General features: G+C 39.2%; 1 protein-coding gene across 1 annotated transcript; it reads left to right on the top strand.

The window, feature by feature from the left end:
* Positions 1-7: 7 nt before the first annotated feature.
* On the top strand, positions 8-18,493 carry SERINC3 (serine incorporator 3). The gene is made up of 10 exons (XM_006202511.4): positions 8-165; positions 5,237-5,398; positions 5,994-6,187; positions 8,166-8,245; positions 8,890-9,027; positions 11,040-11,209; positions 12,011-12,101; positions 12,938-13,118; positions 14,912-15,139; positions 15,764-18,493. The coding sequence occupies exons 1-10, from the start codon at positions 127-129 to the stop codon at positions 15,900-15,902; spliced, it is 1,422 nt and encodes a 473-aa protein (XP_006202573.1). The 5' UTR covers positions 8-126; the 3' UTR covers positions 15,903-18,493.
* The last annotated feature ends 1,910 nt before the right edge of the window (positions 18,494-20,403 follow it).

Here is a 20,403-nt window from a genome sequence, read left to right as displayed (position 1 = left end):
ACGTAAGGACGCAGGACGCACGTTTCCGGCCTGAGAAACTGTAGCGTTTCTGAGGAGGCGCCTCAACCGGCAGTTACCACCGCGCTAGGAGCCTCCGGCTCGGCCTCCTCCATCACCGGTGTCACCATGGGGGCTGTGCTGGGGGTCTTCTCCCTCGCTAGCTGGGTGAGTTTGGGGTCCGGTTTCTCCGTCGGACCTGTGGTTTGGGGGAGGGCTATAGGACTCCCCAAGCCCAGTCCCGAAAGGGCCTCAGCGCCAGGGGCACAGGGTTTGGGGGCCGGGCCGGGCTGCAGAGGGCATTGGGGGTGTCCAGGATAGAATTCGCGATGCCCTGCGATGGGGATCCGGCGACTTGCCTTCTGGGTTTGTTGAGGAACCTAAGAGGCCAGGCCTCCATTGTTTACAATTTCGATTGCCCCGCCTCCGCGAGCCTTCCGGCTTCTGGCTTCCTCTGGAGCTGAAACGAGCGACGAAGGAGAGTTCTTGGGGCCGGGGCTCTCTGGTTCATTTCCACGCACCTTCTTAGGGTGGCGTCATTTATTTATGGGTGGGGAGGGTGAATAATATTTTTATCCCATAGCACAGGATTTTGCCAAAGCTACGAAGCGTGTGGCAGTGGTGGGATTTTAACCGAGGCCTGTCTGCGGTTCCGGTGCAAGAGAAAGAAGGCCTTGTGGATTATTCACAATTGGAAGTCATGGTCTGAACATTTTGGGACCTTGTGCAAGTCATTTCTTTCTGGCTTCCCTTAAGATGAAGACAGTCACCCTAGCATTCCTCGCTTCAAGAACTGTTGTAAGGATGAAGTGAATAAATGGATTGAATCACTTGATAGATTGTAAAGGCTATATTTTAAAAGGAATATTTTAGGCTCTGTGGAAGAGAATATGCCGAGTTCGTTCATGCACTCGCTTCAGAGGAGGGTGATTCCTTGACATCATTTTCTTGTTTCCTAATTCCCCAGCTGACTTAATTAATCAAGGGCTCACTGTCAGCTCATTCCACTACCGTTTTTTAGGAACAGTGTATTTTCCATCCTTTAAGATTGTTGATTTTAAATCAGAAGGGGCTTTGGTCATTTATGGGCTCCTAGATTGCAGTGGCTTTCCAGTTTTTTGACCTTGATCCAAAATAGGAAATAAATTTTACACAGTTGATTTAGTACACCCATTTAGACTCAAGTTTCATGAAATAATTCTTACCTTTGTCCTCTGCTGTACAATTTTTCTTTTCTGTCATATTAAAGAAAATTTCTGGTCAGTTGATTTTTCCAGGCCCCTAGTGGGTCAGACTCACTATTTACAACACAAATTTAGAAAAAAGTAACTAAGGTCATTAATTAAGGAGTGAATTGGTCATTTGAAACCTGAAACACATTTTGGCTTTGAGGTAAAGCTGAGATTGGAATTGATGCCATCAAAACATTTCTATCTATAGATCCCATTCATATTTTATTAATTTCTTTTGTTCAGTAGGAACAGTAAGGAATTCAGTGTACCAGAGAATGGAAAGAGTGAGGGGAAAAAGAGTAAATGAAGTCAGAAAGGTGAAGGGAGTCAAGTCATGTAGATGCCCACTGGCCAATTTAATGACATGGACTTTTATTCTTATGTGACTACAGGGATCCATAGCAGAAAAGGGGAATGATGTGATCTGACCAGTGATTTAACAGGATTGCTGTGTGGAGAATAGCTGGTGGAAAAGATAAAGCAGTGTAGGGAGAAAAAACTTTTCTTCCATCCGCTATGAGTTAGTAGTTGGGGCCTGCAAATTAAACTGAGAAGAGAAAAATCACGCGAAAAAAAGAGTTTACTTGTGCAACTCACACACAGGAGTTCTCAGTGATGAATAACTCAAAGGGGTGGTTAGAATATAGGGCCTATTATATGCCTGACTTAATTGCAGGGGATGGCAGAAAAGGGCTGCCAGGGGGAGCAAATAGGTTTCTTTAGGAAAAATAATTGGGTTTTTTAAATTACTTGCGTTCTTTTTTTAAAAAAATTTTTTTTTCACTTTTTTTTGTGGGGGGTAATTAGGGTTTTTTTTTTTTTTATTTAATGGAGGTTTTAGGGTTTGAGCCTGGGACCTCATGCATGCCAGGCAGGCACTCTACCACTAAGCTATACCCTCCCCCCACCAACAGTTGAGTTTTTAGGAGAACAAACAAGAGATAAGAAAGTTTGTGTTAGTTCTTGTTTATGTAGGTGCAGAGGTCTTTTTGTCTTCTTCATGGCCATAAAACTCCCTTGGAGAGAGAATTCGTGGCAGTTACTGCTTTTTTAGTCAGATGAAAAAAGCTCTGAGAAGACATTTTTTTTCCTCCATCTTTTGAATCTCACATGTCTGCATCTTAAAATAATTTTTATACTAACTCTGGGTTCTGAATGGGTTGCTGTAGCAACAGGAACTATAGCTTTTAATCCAGGTGAAGTGATAGTAGGGGCTTAGACCAACGTGATAGCTAAGGATGCTGTGAAAGTAGTCAGATTCTGGATATATTTTGAGGATACAGCTGATGTGCTGACAAAAGGGATGAAGGTTTTGGAAAAAGAAAGGCATCAAGGATGACGCCAGGGTTTTTGGTCTGGGCAACAGGAAGAGTATGTTACCAGCCTGGGTCCTGGACTCTTTAATTAGCAGCAATTGGTAAGAGGGCAGATGAGAATGTTAAGGTAAGGCTTTACTGGAGCTCCTAGTGCAGCACGAGGGAGTGAAAACAAGAAACAGGTGCCCTTGTTTGCTCCCGAGGTGGGGTGGGAGGAGCGTGTGGGATCAGTGTGTTGGGCAGGAAGCGTAGCTGAGGTGGTCTGCCCACCTCGTTGGCGATGCTGTCTGCAGGGATCATGCACAGTCCCCTGCTTTTGTTCCCAGCACCTCTGAAGTGGCAGTTGGCTTGTGGCTTTTTTGTATCTTATTGTTCAGTTATTTTTAGTTTACTTTGTTTTCTGTTGCTCATGGAGGTGTAGGTCCAAGGTGTAAGCACTCCAGTAAAGGGTTCCAAGACCCAGCCTATCTCAAAAAGAGTGGTCATTTACTGAGATAGGGAAGTGACATAGCATAGCAGGACAAGTTTGTTCTACAGATTGAGTACCTGCTATGTAAAGGTGCAAGAGATACAACACTAGGTGGTCCCCTCTCAAGATACAAGACAGTTATAAACAGGTAAGTAGATACATTGGGTTGCCAATACCACGGAGTGGGTGACTTAAATAACAGAAATTTCCTGTCTCACAGTTTTGGAGGCTAGAAATCTGAGGTTAAGGTGTCAGCAGGGTTCTTTCTGAGGGTGGTGAGAGAGACTCTGTTCCAGGCCTCCTTCCCCGTTCCTGGTGGTTTGGTAGCAGTCTTTGGTGTTCCTTGGTTTGTAGATCTCTGTCTTCATCTTCACATGGTGTTCTCCCTGCGATGCATGTCTGTGTCCAGGTTTCTCCTTTTTGTGACACTAGTCATGGTTGATTAGGTGCCCACTCTTCTCCAGCAGAACATTTTCCCTAGTTATATATGCAAAGACCCTGTTTCCAGATAAGGTCACATTCTGGAGTACTGGGGATTAGGACTTCAACATATGAATTTTGAAGGACACAATTCAACCTATAGCAAACAGTAGGCAGTTATGAGAAATTGGCTAGGGGAAAAATGCTAAAGAGAGCCAGGAGTGTGAGAGTGCAGACAAAATAAACCTGAAGCAATCAGTGTCATTGTTTTTAGTTGTAAAATGTCTCTATTTCTGTCTGTGGCCAGATACAGACTTTTACTATGGTCTTTTGACCCAGATTGTAATTAAGAGCTAGAGACTGGGGCTGGGTGGTCAATTCCCCATGGCTACTGTGATTTTGGTTATTAATGGTTACCAGGATAGACTGAGCCCTGCTGTGAGAGGTATTGTGCTAGGTGCTCTATATTCCTGACAGTGTCTCATAAAAGATGATTACTGGGGCCATATTCTAAGATCAGAATACCCCAGTGTTTGCATCTGATGATTCTGAATTGGCCTATTCTTGTAATGTGACTTGATAACATCATCTGTCAAAGCAGTTCAGGTGGTTTCTTAATCAAGCATATAAAAGAATGACTCAGATTATGTCCTCTCATCTGGAATGCTCATTAGATTTCAGCTGACCAAAGAGCCAAGTTACAGTGGGTTTTTTGGTTTGTTTTTTAATTGTGGTAAAATTCACATAATATTAAATTAACCATTTTAAATTGTATAATTTAGTACATTCACAGTGTTATACTGTCATCATCACATCTATATGATTCCAAAAGATTTTCATCACCCCAAAGGGAAACTTGATACCTATTAAGCAGTCAACTCTCGTTTCCCTTCTTCCTCCAACCTCTGGAAATCACTAATCTGCTTTCTCTCTCTGGATTTACCTATTTGGGGTATTTCATATGAATGAAATCACAATATGTGACCTTTTGTGTCTGGCTTCTTTCATTTAGCATGATGTTTTCTAGGTTCACCCGTGTTGTACTAGGTTTCAGTACTTCATTTGTATGGCTAAATAATATTCCATTTTGTGGCTATACCACATTTTACTTATCCATTCATCACTTGATGGACATTTGGGTTGTTTCTGCTTTCTGACAATTGTAGATAGTGCTGCTTTGAACATTCATTCATGTACAACTTTTTGTCTGAATACCTGTTTCAGTTCTTTGGGGTGTGTATATGAGTGGAGTTGCTGGCTCATATGATAATTCTATGTTTCACTTTGAGGAATCTCCAGATTACTCTTGAATGGAACTAAATGACTCTTGCTTTTATTATTCATAAGGGTTTCCATGTAATGTTGCCTTATGCTGTAAATTCAGATCTGTAGCTAGGATTCTCATAAAACAGCAAATGGAGTTAGGTTTCTGTTTTTCTCAGTATTAAGATATATTGTTTTTAAATAAAATGTGCTCTCCACGTGAGCATAACTAATATTGGGCTTTTATTATGTTTTAGGCACTATGTTGAGTGCTCATTTAATATAGCAATGTCTGAGAGAGGAAGAGTCTGTTACTGAGTCTGTTTTACAATTTGAGAAATAAGCTTGGATTGTATAACTTGTTGAGGTAAAGTGGCAGAAATAACATTGGTTGCAGAGCCCAGGATTGTAAGCCCTTCCTCCCGGGCAGTCATTCCCTCAGTAACACCTCTCAGGGCCTGGTCTGCCTCGTGTCTGCTCTGGATGTCACGAAGGAGTTCTCTGAAGGAGTCAAGTGGCAGTGATGTGCTTTATTACAGGTTCCGTGCCTTTGCGGTGGCGCGTCATGTTTGCTGTGTGGTTGCTGTCCCAACAGTAAGAATTCCACTCTGACTCGCCTCATCTATGCTTTCATTCTCTTCCTGGGCACCATTGTATGTTTTATCATGTTTCATGAGGGGATGGAAACACAGCTGAAGAAGGTAAGTGGACGTAAGAGTAGCCTTAATGAAGGGCTTATTTTTATTATTTTTATAGTTTGTGAAATTTTAGTCATAATTAATAATTATTGTGAAACTCATTCAAGTTCATTGGATTGGTTGGGATTTTAAATTTGGGATATAGTCAAGACACAGAATATGAAGGTATTAGTCCTTTTCCAAAATAAAGGTAGTCAGAATGAACATCTTCAGTCAACTGAGGGAATGATATTAAAGAGTGTCCCTAAAACTTTGTCTTTCCATGCTGTGTTTAATTTTAAACATTTAAGCTAGACTAGCCCTTCACCTTTGGAAGGAGTGAGTTGTAGCATGAAAATTCATGGGAAAATGGGAGATCACCTCATCAGCAGACAAGAGCAGAAAAGCGAACACTTGACTTTTATTTTCAAAATGCAAGATGTTTACACTGTTTGGTGACAAGATTGTAAGTGAATTGGAGGGAAAGAGAAAAATCCCACAGGACTGTTTTACAGTTGTTAAAGTGGTCAGTTTTATAAATCCAGGCTTTCCTATGGTGGAATAGAATCTCTCTCTTTAAATGTGGATATTCCTATGGCATTGAAATTGCTTTTTCCAGATTCCTGGATTCTGTGATGAAGGATTTAATACCAAAGTGGCTGATATGATCGTGGATAAAGATTGTGATGTGCTGGTTCGTTATAAAGCTGTATATCGAATCAACTTTGCCTTAGCCATCTTTTTCTTTGTCTTCTCTCTGCTCATGTTAAAAGTGAAAACGAGTAAAGATCCCAGAGCAGCAATACACAATGGGTATGTAAGAATTATTTATGATTAACTTGTTATAGTATGGTGTGGCTCCTCCCCTTCTGCAGTTAATGTTGCTAGTTTGAAGAAAGCAGTAGAGTATGTGAGTCAGTGGCCCAGATGTATTTCTGACGTATTATACATGTGAAATTGTTTGATGTCATTTTCATTTGGAGTCCAACAGCATGGGGGTGGTTAAGTGCATGAGGAGAGTCTTGTCTTTTTTGTTTTTAATTAAAAAAAAAAACAAAACAAACCTTTGCTTCAAGTGTCCACATTTTTATTGAACACCTATGAAACAGTTCAAGCACTGTGGGTACTACACACACACACACACATTTTTTTCTTTCTGTTGTTAAAAGATAAACATGTACCTGATATATTTAAATAGTATACAGAAAGATAGATGTGAATATATTTGGGCCACTGATTTATATATTCTGTTTCTTCCCATTCCCGATCCCTAGTTCCCCTTTTACATAAATTTCTAATTCTCATTTGAAGACGGAAGGGAATTTAGTAAACTTCATATGTATTATAATCCCCTTTTTACAGATGCAGTAACTGAATTCCAGAGAGATTAAATAAATTGCCTGAGATCTCTCAGCTAGTGAGGGTTGGAGCTAGGATTGAAATTCAGATCTGTCCAGTTCCAAAGCCACTGTGCCGTACAAGACAGTCTTTAAAGATTGACTGAAAGCCAGGTTTGGTCCTGGCTTTGCCAGTGATGAACCGTGTGATTGTGGGCAAGGCACTTATGTCCAGTTGTTACTGAACCAGGTTCATTTGCCTGACGTACAGCAGGCCAAACAGATGCTTGAAGTTTGCAGCAGAGACAGGAGGACTAATCTCGGATCCACCTCCCCGAAGACGAGGGGCTTGAGTTCTTTATGGGATAAAGAAGCACAGTAGGCTTAGGTTTGGGGAAAGGAGATTGGAAGTAGGCAAAATGTGTAGTTATTAGTGTTCTACACAGGCATATCTGAGTTTCAAACTTCTTAACGAAATGCATATTCAAAAATGGAGATGCTTAGCATAATGAGGGTGGAATTTTTGGCACTCTGATATCAAAAGGTCATTCATTGAACACCTGTGCAGGCTCAGTTTTAGGGTCAGTGGTTTGAACCAGCCTTAACCAACTCAAACTGGAGAAGAACTCCCAAGTTTCTGAGAAACAGCTTAAGCCTCTGTTACTATAGCAACCCATAAGTCAGAGGTGTTATCTAAAAGATTTAAAAGTTGTGTGATGTATTATTGAGGCTATATGAAGCTTGGCGGGTATGGAATTTGAAAAAAATTAAGGCAGGCTTGGTCAGTGAAGGCGAGGCTACAAGCGGAAGGGTTCTTAAGGGGAGGGTATATATAGCTCAAGTGGTAGAGTGCATGCTTAGCATGCACAAGGACCTGGGTTCAATCCCCAGTACCTCCTCTAAAGATAAATAAACCCAATTACCAACCGCCCCCCTGCAAAAAACCCCAAAACAATCAGAGGTGTTCTTTAACAAGCTGTTCCCTTAGCTGCTGTTTTGTTAGACAAACTCAAGAAATTAGTCACCAGTTTCTATCAGCTCTGTGAGGCACAGTTTCAGAATGGGTTTTTTAACTCTGTGGGGCATGGTTTCACTTGGTTGTAAAAGAATTAGGTGATTAACTTTTCCCCAGATCTAAGTTGATTGCTCTATATTTCACTAACATTAAATTAGCTCTGGAATTCTAGAAAAATTCATATCTTTAAGTGCTAAAAGTAGGGAAACTCTAAAGTTACATGTTTCTTTCTTATGAATGTGAATGATTTGGTCTCTGCTATTATTTGTCCTTAAATTGTGTGAAATATTGAATGAAGTAGCTTCATGTCAGATGAAGACATAAGTCCAATCATATTGGAAATGCTAGTACAGCTTTATTTTTACATTTAAGAAATTTGTTTTTCTCAGTGTAAGGGCAAAAGTTAGCATCTCATAAATGCACTTTTGTATTTTAATAGGTTTTGGTTCTTCAAAATTGCTGCCATTGTTGGTATCATGGTTGGATCTTTCTATATTCCTGGGGGTCACTTCACCACAGGTATAGTTCGCTATTAAGAGGGTTAATTATAATGTACACGGACTACAAATGATTGAGTTAAAGCTACATTTTCATTACCGATTTTATAGAACTGGTAATTAAATGAAATGGTGTCCAATTACCATGACTTGGTAGTGATATTAAGATATTAACTGATTAATTAAAGCCAGGAGGCTTTCAGCCCACTTGTCAGCTGTTCTGGAACCATATGTTAATCGTTTGCCAATATTTTAGTACTTTACCTTCTCACTTGGCGATACTAAGTTAATTAGAGAGCTTGTCAACATAAGGACTTATAACCATGTGGTCCACTATCCCTGTCTTACCTGCTTCCTGTGGATTTCCACTGTGATTTTTATTCCTGTAAAGTAAAGGAAAAGGTTTATATTCTTTCCATTTGGAATGTCAGATCCTAGGCTCCCCTTGGCACAAGCTAGCACAAGTTTTAAAAGGTCCAAGACTCAATACTTCTCAGAGAGTGCCTTTGAGTTTGGAGTTGCAGTAATCTCGCTGCACTGCTGGAGACAGAGTATGTCTTCATCACCTCTCTCTTACTTGAATTGAAATCTTTTTAAAGGTTGGACAGTAACATTCTGAAATGTTACTGCTATGGTAAAGAATAACTTTGTGCATTTGGTTTGTAGCCTGGTTTGTTATTGGCATGACGGGGGCTGCCTTCTTCATCCTCATCCAGCTGGTGCTATTGGTAGACTTTGCTCACTCTTGGAATGAATTATGGGTAAATCGAATGGAAGAAGGGAACCCCAAGTGCTGGTATGCCGGTAGGTATCTAACCACCAATGAGAGCTGTACTGCATTACGCTCTGTTAAACAGGGCAGACGATAAAAATTTCTGTTGATGTAAACATATAAGCTCCCAATGTAGAGCTGACTTTTAAAAAATTATAATTACCAGTTCAGTCAGTTCTGAATTATATGTATTACTAGAATAGAGCAGCAAAAATGATTTAAATCACTGGATTCTCCCAATTCATTTATTTTGAGATTTGAGACTCCTTGTGTAAACACCTCCAGTTTTCTGGAAAAACATAAGGAAAACTAGTTTTATTTAGTGACGTAGTTCTGGTTTTTATTTTATTTCCATGGACAGGGTACTCAGATGGGTTCTACATATGGGACATCTGTTCACATGCCTCAGGCAGATAAAGCTGAACAGTCCTTACTGCTTTATTTAGAGTGTGACCCTATACTCCTTGTAAAAGCTTTCTGGTGGGTAAGGGGCGCTTAAAATTTCTAGGTTGGGAATAGAATTTACAGCCTGTGAGAATGGAGAAGGATTTGGAGCCCTGTATAAGAATAAAACACGAAAATTTCCACCCACCAGCAACCCACTTTCTTCTCCAGATATAACCATTATTACTAGACCTTTATATATTTATGCACATCTATATGTTTTTGAATTTAAATGTAAATAAGTTCATTGTACTTACTGTTGCATGACTTGCTGTTTTCATTTACTGTATGATGAATGAATGTCCTTCCATACCAGTGAATGTAAGTCTGTCCTATTCATTTAATGGCTGCATGGTATTCCAGTCTATACATTCCATGCTGTTCCGTGGCCTGGCATACCACAGTTTGTTTAACCATTGCCCTGCTGTAGGTCACTTAAATTGTTTGTAATGATTATTTCAACAAAAGTTTTAAAAAATTGTCTATCATCTGCCACTATTGGTTGGGAGTCCTGAAACTCCTCCTTTACTTCTTTCTAATAAAAATTTATTTTATTTTCTTACCTATTTGCTTCTGTTTTCTACCGTTTATTTTGGATCACCCAAATTGCAGATTTGCCATGCTTTGAAGTAACTAAAAGCAGAGAAATCTTACATATTCAGATGGAAGAACATTAAGAACTGAGCTAATAACTTGATATACGTTATCATTTTATAGTAACATCATGTACATCATTTAATTTTAAACATGCAAAGTCCATTGAGATTGAGATAAGTAGAAACTAGCTTCTTTTGTTGTTGTTTTGTTTCATTTTTTTGTGGAGGACATAATTAGGCTTGTTTGTTTGTTTGTTTATTTAATGGAGGTACTACCATTGAGCTATACCCTCCCCGAAACTAGCTTTCTTAAAAAAGTCTGTGCTTTGAAGTAAACACAAATTAATTGAACTCAACATTGCTACAGTTGGTCTGAGTGTACTGGATACTCTTTCATGTTTTCTAATTTTCAGAGTTACACAGCTAATTGTTGATTATCCATATGGATAGAAAGAAACACGACTTTAGATATTTGAGAAGTGCAAATGAGCCACTTTAACACAATGATGTGGTCTCATTGTAATAGGAAATTGGTTTATGTGGCCATTGGCTGTAGAGAAAAACTTGCCATAAAAAGATGCCTGTCTTTGCTGTTTTCTGCTAACACCATTCCTGGCATTTAGCTTGCTGTGAATTGGGCCATTTTGAGGGCCCAGGAGTCTCCTAGCTTCCCAAGAAAAGCTTATAATGTACCTTATATATCATGTAGCTAGGGAATACTCTAGTGAGAATTTTGCAACTGGTTTTTCAACCCACAGAATCCAGTCGGATAATCCAGGAAATGAATTCAGTTGCTTGGTGGATTTTTAGAATTTAACATTGCGTCAACTCTGAACACAATCTGAAACTTTAACCTTGGGGCTTCAGTAATTTTACTGTAAATTACTGACCATCATAAAAGTGAAATAATGCAGCTTTATTTTTATATAAAATAGAAGAAAATGGTCTTCTTTATAAAAGTTTGTTATGATTGTGGACATTCACGTTCGTTTTCTCTTTTCTAGCTTTACTGTCTGCCACAAGCATCTGTTACATCCTGTCAATCATCTCTGTCGTATTGCTCTACATATATTACACCAAACCAGATGGCTGCACAGAAAACAAGTTCTTCATCAGCATTAATCTAATCCTTTGCATTGCAGTTTCTATTGTATCAATCCTTCCAAAAATTCAGGTATAGTTGTAAGTTGTTCTTCCTCCTGTGAAAGATTTTTAATTAATGCTAAACTTGAAATCTGAATAACCTTTTATATGAATTTACATGCAAGTTTATCTACTTAAACACGGTAAAATCTTCATAATTATAACTTAATCACTATAAAATGTACCATTTAGTGCCTGTATTATAATTAAGTGAATAATTTCCCTATCATTAAAAAAAAAGTATGTAACTTGAGAATTTATAGTTCTTAAAATTGTTTACATCAGGAGAATGAGTCTTATGAATCATTAGCAAAGATATTTTAGGAGTATTAAACTAGAAAAAATAACTGATTTTAATATTTAAAATAAAACTCATACTCCTGAGTTTCATTATTTAAATACCATATTTTAAAAATTCATGGAGTTCCAGATATGAAATATGAAAAGAATATCTGGATATCACCTCTCCTTTTAAAAGTGAGAAAACTGAAATTTCAGAGAGGTGATGGGTCACCTTGCTAGTTAATGGCAAAGCTTAGCTTAGATTTTGCTTTGTTACTGAGGGACTAGTAGTAAATCAGAGCCTTTGTATGATACACAGGAATTTCCAGGATTATAAAATGCCTTGAGAACCAGTAGTACATGCTTCCTCTTTCTTGGTTCTTTTTTCAAACTAACTCAGACCGAAAGGTTACTTGTCATCTTTCAGCTGTCAAGCAGAATCAGGAAGTTCTCAGTTAATAACGATTCAGTGGGTCCCAGGAAGTGCACTGGGTTTTAGTAATTTAGCCCTTACAATGCCTGTGGCATTGTTTTCTTTTTGATTCCATAGGAATACCAGCCTCGTTCTGGCCTCCTGCAGTCCTCTGTCATCACCCTCTACATCATGTACCTCACGTGGTCAGCCATGTCCAATGAACCTGGTAAGGGAATTCAGTAGCACATTCATTTGCTGAAAACAAAGTAAGAAATTACTCCTTTGGCAGGTGCAAAAACTGGAGCTGGAGCAAATGTCAGACAAACAAATGAACAAACAAACATTGTCACTTAAATGTACAGTGTTCACTGTATGTTTGCACATACTTACCTTTCAAGTTTTATTCTTTATAGCTATTCAGAGCTATTCAGAGCTGACAGCCTGAAGGACCACAGTCCTATATATGGTCTAGGCTTTTTCCCTGGACTAAGTCAAACCAATTAAGAGCTGGACAAGGCAACACTGTCTTGGCCCATTGTAGAATAGTTTTAATTGAATTTTACTTTGTGGTACCGGCTCTGGAAGAAACAGCTGCAAGAAATCTCCTTTTGTAGGTATTATGGATTGTTTCTCAATAGGATGTTCTGTGGACTCGTTTTCAAGGAAAACCATTATTGCAGACCTTCCAGTGATGACTGGACTTATTTTCATTGTGATCCTATGTAACTATGCAAAAACAAAACTAGGTATAAACTCCTTGTGCTTTAAGCACAACTATAGAACCAAAAAGACTAGCCAGTGAAACTTCAAAACCATTGAAATCAAGATTGACCTTTGTGAAATTTGACAAATACCATGTTATTGTGGTTTCTTTTCTGTTTTTCTAAAACTAAGTCCCTGATTGTAATACAAATACATTACTGACTGCTGAGTTGCAGATTCTTTGAAGTATAGCATTCCCATGTTTTACATCACGACTGAAAGATGTGTCAGCACACCCCTCAAATCCTTTCTTAGAACAAGATGAGTTATACCTAAAGGTAATAAATTTCTCACTTTCAGATCGTTCCTGCAACCCTAGCCTGTTGAGCATCATTACACACATGACCGCATCAACATTGGCTCCTGGAAATACAACTGCAGTAGTCCCTACCCCTGCTCCGCCATCACAGAGCGGGCCTTCTCTGGATAAAGAGAATTTTGTTGGGCTGGTAGTTTTTGTTATTTCCCTTTTGTATTCCAGGTAAGTTAAAAAGTACTTAGGACAAGATTCTCATGAAGGTTAATGATAGAGTGAATAATAATAATAATAATAACAGTAGATTGGAGAAGCCATTTTGCTTTCAAATAGCCATATGAAGAATTTAAAAAACTTAACTCTTTATTAAAGTCCTTGACTTGCCTCAGTTACCCACTGTGTACATTTCTTAAAGTTCAGTAAATCCTCTCAACAGATAATTCCAACCTTACTAAGAGATACTGTCCTTTGTATAGGAGGATAAAGCCCTTACCTGTCCCTAGATGAGCTAGAATAGTGGCTCTGAAAATTGATTGGCTTATCTTTAAAAAAAAAGAAACCTTTATTTTCTGATCATTGTAAATAATATTTGAACAACTACAGAATTAAATATGTGAAATGTTAAAGTCTGTAATCTACAGCCCCAGATATAACCTATGTCAGCAGTTTGCATTCATCTTCCCACCCATTGTTACTGATGTTGTCTATAAAACAGTGTATATTACTTTAATAATTTTAAATATGAAATAATAAAAATGGGCAAGGATATATTTATATAAATTAATAACATAAGTGAGAAAATTATAAAATAGGAAATGAAATTATCCTCCCTCTAAACTTACCTCTTCCATGATTAACATTTTGATATATATTATTTCAGCATATATAAAATACATATATTTATATATGATTTAACTGCATATTTTTGTAGATCTATATAACTACATATATCTATATATCTAATAACTGCATATTTTTATGGTTACATAATTTTATTTAGAACACTTGATATATAATTTTTAAAATAAATTAGGAATATATTATATAACAGTGTATATACTATTCTGAAGTGCATATGAATTTGTCATTATAATTTGGACAGCTTTGCACATTATGTATAGATTTACCTTTTTTTTTTTAAACAACAGCTTAAAGTAGGGGTTGGCAAACTACAGCCCTTGGGCTGGCTCCCTATTTTTGTAAATGAAGTTTTATTGGAATATAGCTATGTTCATTTGTTTTCATATTGTCTATGACTCTTTTTGTTTTCCTTTGGTTCCTGATCTTAAGGGGAAAGCTTTCAGTCTTTCACTATTAAGTATGATGTAAGCTCTGAGTTTTGCATAGATGCCAGTTTGGGGAAGTTCTCTATTCCTAGTTTGAGTTTTTATCATGAAAAATAGCAGATTTTTGTCAGATGCTTTTTTTAAATGTCTGTTGAGATGATCGTGTGATTTTTGTCCTTTATTTGTGTGTACTTTTTTATTCAGTCATTTAACTAACTTTTAGTGAACATCTGCTGTGTACTAGAAATGCATAGGTGGCTAACTAAGGTCAATGTTGTTAAAAAGTTCTATGAATAGCAAGAAAGACATGACCAGTAAATGATATGGCAGAAGGGAGAGTAAGGAGCTGTGGGAATTTAAGCCAGCCTAGTGATGGAGTGATGTCATGGAAGGCTTCCTGGAGGATTAAAGAATGAGTAAGTTACCTGGGAGAAGGTGGCAGTACATTCCAAGCAAAGAAGAGGTACTTGTGAAGTCAAGGAAGCAGACACTGAGCATAGTATGTTTTGGGAAACTCCTTGGCAGTTAAACCATCGAATTGTAACTGATGAGAGTACTGTCTCTGTCTTGTGAGGCCAGGCAGCAGTTCAGAACTTTAAGCACACCCTTCGGAAGTCCTTAGGTCCCCAAAGTAGGAACAGTTCAGAAATAACCTTCATGTGTATAAGCCAGTGACAGCGTTTCATCTGCATGGCCCCTTTGTGACTTACCTTCTTTGGGATCGTTTTCCAGCATCCGCAATTCCAACAATAGCCAAGTAAGTAAGCTGACCCTGTCACGAAGTGACAGTGTGATCCTCGGTGATACAGCTGCCAACGGCGCCGGTGATGAAGAAGATGGACGGCCTCGGCGGGCTGTGGACAATGAGAGAGAAGGGGTGCAGTACAGCTACTCCATGTTCCACCTCATGCTCTGCTTGGCTTCCTTGTACATCATGATGACCCTGACCAACTGGTACAGGTAGGAGGCAGAGATGAAATCGATGGAAGATCACTTAGCCCCTTTGGGTTGCCTGTAAAGTCTCCTTCCATTTCCTGACCTCAGAATCCCCTTCTTTTACCAATGTAATGAGGTGGTTTTCAGCGCTCTCTTTTGTGAAGTACTTTTGACTTTTTCTCCTCTTGAATTTAAAATCCAGGTGGAATTTTTACAGTGAAAATCATGGGGAGCTCTTCCAAACTTGAGTTGCTTCAGAGAGAAAATCATGGCATACAGAGATCTGACTCGTTTTTGTTCACAGATTTTTCTCTTCTGATCAAAATAAGGATGTGATAAGGAAGGAAAGTTTCAGGGAGGTCATTTCAGTCTAGACTTTTACCAATATGTAGACCAGCGGATGTTCCTGAAGAACTTTTTGCAAGGAATAGTCAGGGTGCTTCATATGGCAAGAAGATGAAAGCTTTTTGAGAGGTGGAGTCCCCTGCTCATAAAAACTAAAAATAGCAGCTTTCTCAAGTCCCTTTTAGAAACTTACTAGGAAGTAGTGTCAGTCAAGTTTCACTGGAGAATTTCTTAGCTTTTGCCGAGGGGCTGCTGAAGGCTGAAATTAGGCTTCTTGACCTTTACTCTCTGCTGTTTTCTTAGCCCTGATGCAAACTTCCAGAGCATGACCAATAAGTGGCCAGCTGTGTGGGTCAAGATCAGCTCCAGCTGGGTCTGCCTCCTCCTCTATCTCTGGACCCTTGTGGCTCCACTCGTCCTCACCAATCGAGACTTCAGCTGAACCTCTGAGTGCCAAGGACCCCACCAAAATTCATAAAGGTCTCCTTTGCTGAACGCTCATATCATTTTACTTTTGCTTCAACTAAAATATTAAGCAAATGCTTTGCAAATAAGACTATATCCAGGTTTATATCAGAGGACAAGATTGAATAATGCTTAATTCAGGATCAGAACTTTTCGTTTATATCTATATTATGTTTATTTGTAAGAATATAGAGCAAAAGGAACATTTTATGTTTTAAAGAGAACTACAGCTGTGCTGTGAGAGAGTTCTTTATTGAGACACTAGAACTTTGAATTAAAATGTAATACAGAAAACTATTGGATATTTGAGGCCATCATTAATATATTTCTATTGCAGTATCCTTAAAAAGCAAAATAATTATAATGATGCATTTCTATGACAGTTTTCCTCCCTGAAAGTCTTAACTTGTGTGCTACAAGCCCTCTGCTCAGTCCTTAAATTCATAGTGCTTGGGGGAAGGAGTATGTTTGTGGAATCTTGCCCCAGAAGAGGGGTTGCTGGTATGGCTACTGCTTCTACATCTTGAGTTTTTTCATTTCCTTTTTTTTTTTGCACTGCAGCATTGATGCTGCTTGATTTAAGCCCGTGGCTTTGCCAGAAATGTTAATTTCAATAAATGCTTTGTAGGTTTGGTTAAAACAAAGGTTCATTTAGGAAAACAGTGCAACTTCTGTCTGTGTAATTATCTTGTTATGAGTCTGTAAAAGTATAATGCATGTGAATTATATTTGCACTTATATTGATAAAATTATATCAAGCTATTTGATTAAAACAGAAAGACTTAAGCTTTGAAGATCCTTTTTTAAACAGCTTATATGAGTTAGCAGCCATTCTATGTTTTTTAGACTTATATGGGCAGTCAGGTTTGTCAAACATCTAGCAGAATGCTCCTGTTCCTTCTAAAACTCACCAGGTCTGACTGATGAGTAAAGTCTTGAGCTTATTCAAAAATTGTACTAAGTGTCTTTTCTGGGTGAGACACTGGGTAGATGAGAGACAAGGCAGACACTGTCAGGAAACTTCTTCCGGTGAGATAGCTCAGAGGGAGGTGGAATGGAACAGTTTGTTCTTTCTGTGAAGATTTACTAAGTGTTCTGTCCCAGGTCCTGTCAAGTTCTGGGATACGACTTTAAACATGACAGACACTGGCTCTGCCATCTTGGACTTAGGGTTTTGAGGAGGGTAAAATGAGCTGACAGGTGGTACAGTGTGTTGTAAATTAGTGCTGTGATTTAGGTATTGCAGAGAACTCAAAGGAGAGGTGCTGGGTGGGAGGTGTCATGATAGGCTTGGAAAAAGTGATGTCTAAACCAAGAAATGTTAGGAGTTAGCTAATAAGAGGGAAATGGGGAAGCGGACTGGCATTGCTGAAGAGTAGGCTAAACTGGATGTTAAGGGTAGGGAAACCAATAATGTGTTCAGTAAAGCTGGAATGGGGAGAAGTGGGCAGGGAGTAGGTTACAAAGGGCTTTGTAAACCACACTGAAGAGTTTGGACCTTCTGTGAGAGCAGCAGGGAACATATTCAGAGTGACATGGACAGATGATTGATATCTTCAGTCCCTGTGGTTGACATATGGAAAATGGATGTAAAGAGATGAGACCAGGGCAGTCCATGTAAGATTTGAAACAGAAGTAAAAGTGAGGATGGAGAGAAACTGACAGTTGAAAACTACTTAGTAATTTAAAAATTTAAATTGGCAGTTGATTAACTATGGGGGAGAGGTAGATTCCTGAGTAATGCTGGTTTTTATCACCCAAGCCTGTGGTGGTTCCATTTCTATGGTAAGAAAAACAGGAAGGAGAGGAACAAGCTGTGCTAGAGGAGATGGAAGTGGTCCTTAAGAATGGCTAAAAGCAGAGGCTCAGGAGTCAGGCTGTTTGGTTTGCAAACAGCTTTGTCATTTTCTATCAGTCAAACTAGTCAGTTATTATTTGTTGAGTATATCCTGTGCTTTATGACCTTGGGCAAATGACAAGCTGTCTGAGCCTCAGTGTTTCCTTTGTTTGAACAAAAGATAGTACCTAGTACATAAGATTGTTTAGAGAGTAAATTTACTCTGCAAAGTGCTTAACCCATTTGAAGCAGACTTGTGGTAGCTGCTAATCTCAGTGCAGGCTAAAATGAGACTGGACAACAGTCAAAGTTCAGAGATGTTTAGCCATAATCTGATAGAGGTTAGATTTGAGGTGTTCTTATAGAATTAGATGGAACATAAAGGGGCCAATCTCAGTTGAGCTGTAGGTGTGGGGTCATGAAGCAGGGCTTGATATGAATTGTTGGAACCACCATCTTTTAAACCAGTCATTCATGCCATGGTGCAGAGATAAAGTTACAAGGAATTTTGGGGGGCAAATAGGGAAGGTATAGCCCCTTAATTTGCCAGTATAAAGCAACCACCCCTTTTTTCTTAAAGCAGGGCCAGCCAATCAAGACCTTTAAAGGTCCTAAACTTCAAAAACATTACCATGTACCATACCCCGCTTTATGTACTTAAAATAAAAGCAATAGTAAATTGTAAAATAAATGTAACAAAGTCCAATAAAGTTTTTATTTTTTTCTCATGATGATAACTTGGATATTAATTTGAAATAACAAATTCTGTTTAAAAACGAGGTGGCCATATCCCTGCTTTGCTTGGTTATACCCTAAGTTAAGTTGGCCTGTTGCTAGGACACCCAGTAGTTTCAAGACTCAAGTTGCATATTGAGTGCTGAATTATACATATGCATTTAAAAAAAAAAGTCAGTATTTTGAGTAAGCCCAGGATCATACTTTAAAGCAAGGGCGTATTTTGAATCATCAGTACCTCATGGTGTCATCCCATTCCAGAAGAGTCACCTGGTATCTCATCACCATGAGCAGGCTTGTCCGTCCCCCACTATTGCATACGGGGGGACCCCGGCTTTGAGCTCAGCAGTGTGCTGTAGGAATTCATCAAAGGCAACAGCCGTGGCTGCCTCTTCTACATACTTTCAGCCAGGAGAGAACTGGTGGGCCCATGTTGGATGCTCACTTTCTAGGTTGCTCTTGCTAGGTACTAAGTTGGTTGGGAAATAAAACTCTCTTGCATCAAAGATACTGCCAAAGAATGGCCATATTCCTGGTTTTCAGTGCTTTTGATGTTCTGGACCAAACCAGTAACTCAGGCCTAATTTAAACCAGGACAGCTTTTTTGTCCATTACAAGTCCTTGCTCGATTATATTTTTCTTTTTACACCTTCAGACTGAAGTGAGTATTCAGTATTGTGAGTCATGCATTTGATCTCTGGATTGATGGCGGGTGCCAGGCTTATGCTTCTTAATGGGAGCTGCTGTTCATCTCTTTACACTTCGTATTGGTCTATCCGTCCTGTTACCTAGGAGCCCAGATCAGGCAACCTACTCAGTGGTCTCATTATCGCTACTGGGTGACTCAAACCACACGATGCCTATATCCTTAGGTGAAGAAAAATAATAGTACCCCAAACCAGCAACATGTACCAAGCAACGAACAGACATTGTCCACAGCCCTAAAAGGTGTGATTATTCTTACCCCCCTTTATAGAGCAAACTGAGGTTTAAAGAGTTTAGTGTCTTGCCCACAGTTACTCAGAGGCAAAGCAGAGAAACAAACCCAGGGCTTGATTTTTTCCAGTTAGATCCCAATTTCCCTGAGCCCATAAGGGTACAGGAGACAAGATAAACTAGAGACTGCTTAGAGACATGGAGGGGAGTCACCTGGTACTCTAAACTACCCATTACTATTGAAGTCAGTAGTTCCCTAAAGACAGTGACTACTGTCTTACTGGGTCACTATCCCAAGTGACTCGTACTTTTATCGGGTAAGAGGGTGAACATTTGGTTAAAAAAATTTTTTTTCCCAGAAAAGTGGCGTCCTAAAGGATTTTCTTACTCACCAGCTTTAAATGCAAAAACAGCAAACATTTGGGGCCATTGATTATATAGGATGCTGAAGGAGTGCTAAGAGGAGTGGGCACAGTGTAAAACTAAGAGGTACTTCAGAAGAGAAACCAGGAAGTGCTGACTTAAAACATGGAAAATAACTCCCATGGCTTGTAAAGTGCCCAAGTTGATCCTTAGAACACTGTTGTGCGGTAAAAAGGATTGGGGGCCATTTGCTCCGTTTTTTGCAGTTGTGAGAGAGTGTGTTTAAGTTCCTAGGGAAGGCTGACCTGAAGAGCTGGTATGTTGCAATGTAAGTACTTACCTGTTGCATCACCTTAAGCCAACAGTAAGCATACGGACATCCTGCACGAGAGTATTTTTGTCAGCTGACCCATCACCAACACCAGGCCCACCGTGGGGACTGCCTCCTCTGGGGAGACGGACCAGGGGCAGGTGGAGAAACAGCTAAACAGTATGGGACCAGAGTTGATCAAGCCACACCCTAGTCACCCCTTAAGGAGTTTGGGTTCACTTATAGGCACTTCCAGAATCAAATGTTCAATTACAACTTGGGTTTCAGAGATTTAGA

This window comes from Vicugna pacos, chromosome 19 (genome assembly GCF_048564905.1).
Source record: "Vicugna pacos chromosome 19, VicPac4, whole genome shotgun sequence".
In the NCBI taxonomy this organism is placed as follows: Eukaryota; Metazoa; Chordata; class Mammalia; order Artiodactyla; family Camelidae; genus Vicugna; species Vicugna pacos.
Note: the sequence above shows the minus strand (reverse complement) of the source record. Positions and strands in the feature narration are given on the sequence as shown.

Excerpts from the sequence above, each read along its gene's own strand:
- SERINC3 (XM_006202511.4), top strand. The coding sequence starts at position 127 with ATGGGGGCTGTGCTGGGGGTCTTCTCCCTCGCTAGCTGG. Across the intron at positions 13,119-14,911 it reads ATTTCCCTTTTGTATTCCAG|CATCCGCAATTCCAACAATA; the intron begins GTAAGTTAAAAA and ends ATCGTTTTCCAG. Across the intron at positions 15,140-15,763 it reads ACCCTGACCAACTGGTACAG|CCCTGATGCAAACTTCCAGA; the intron begins GTAGGAGGCAGA and ends CTGTTTTCTTAG.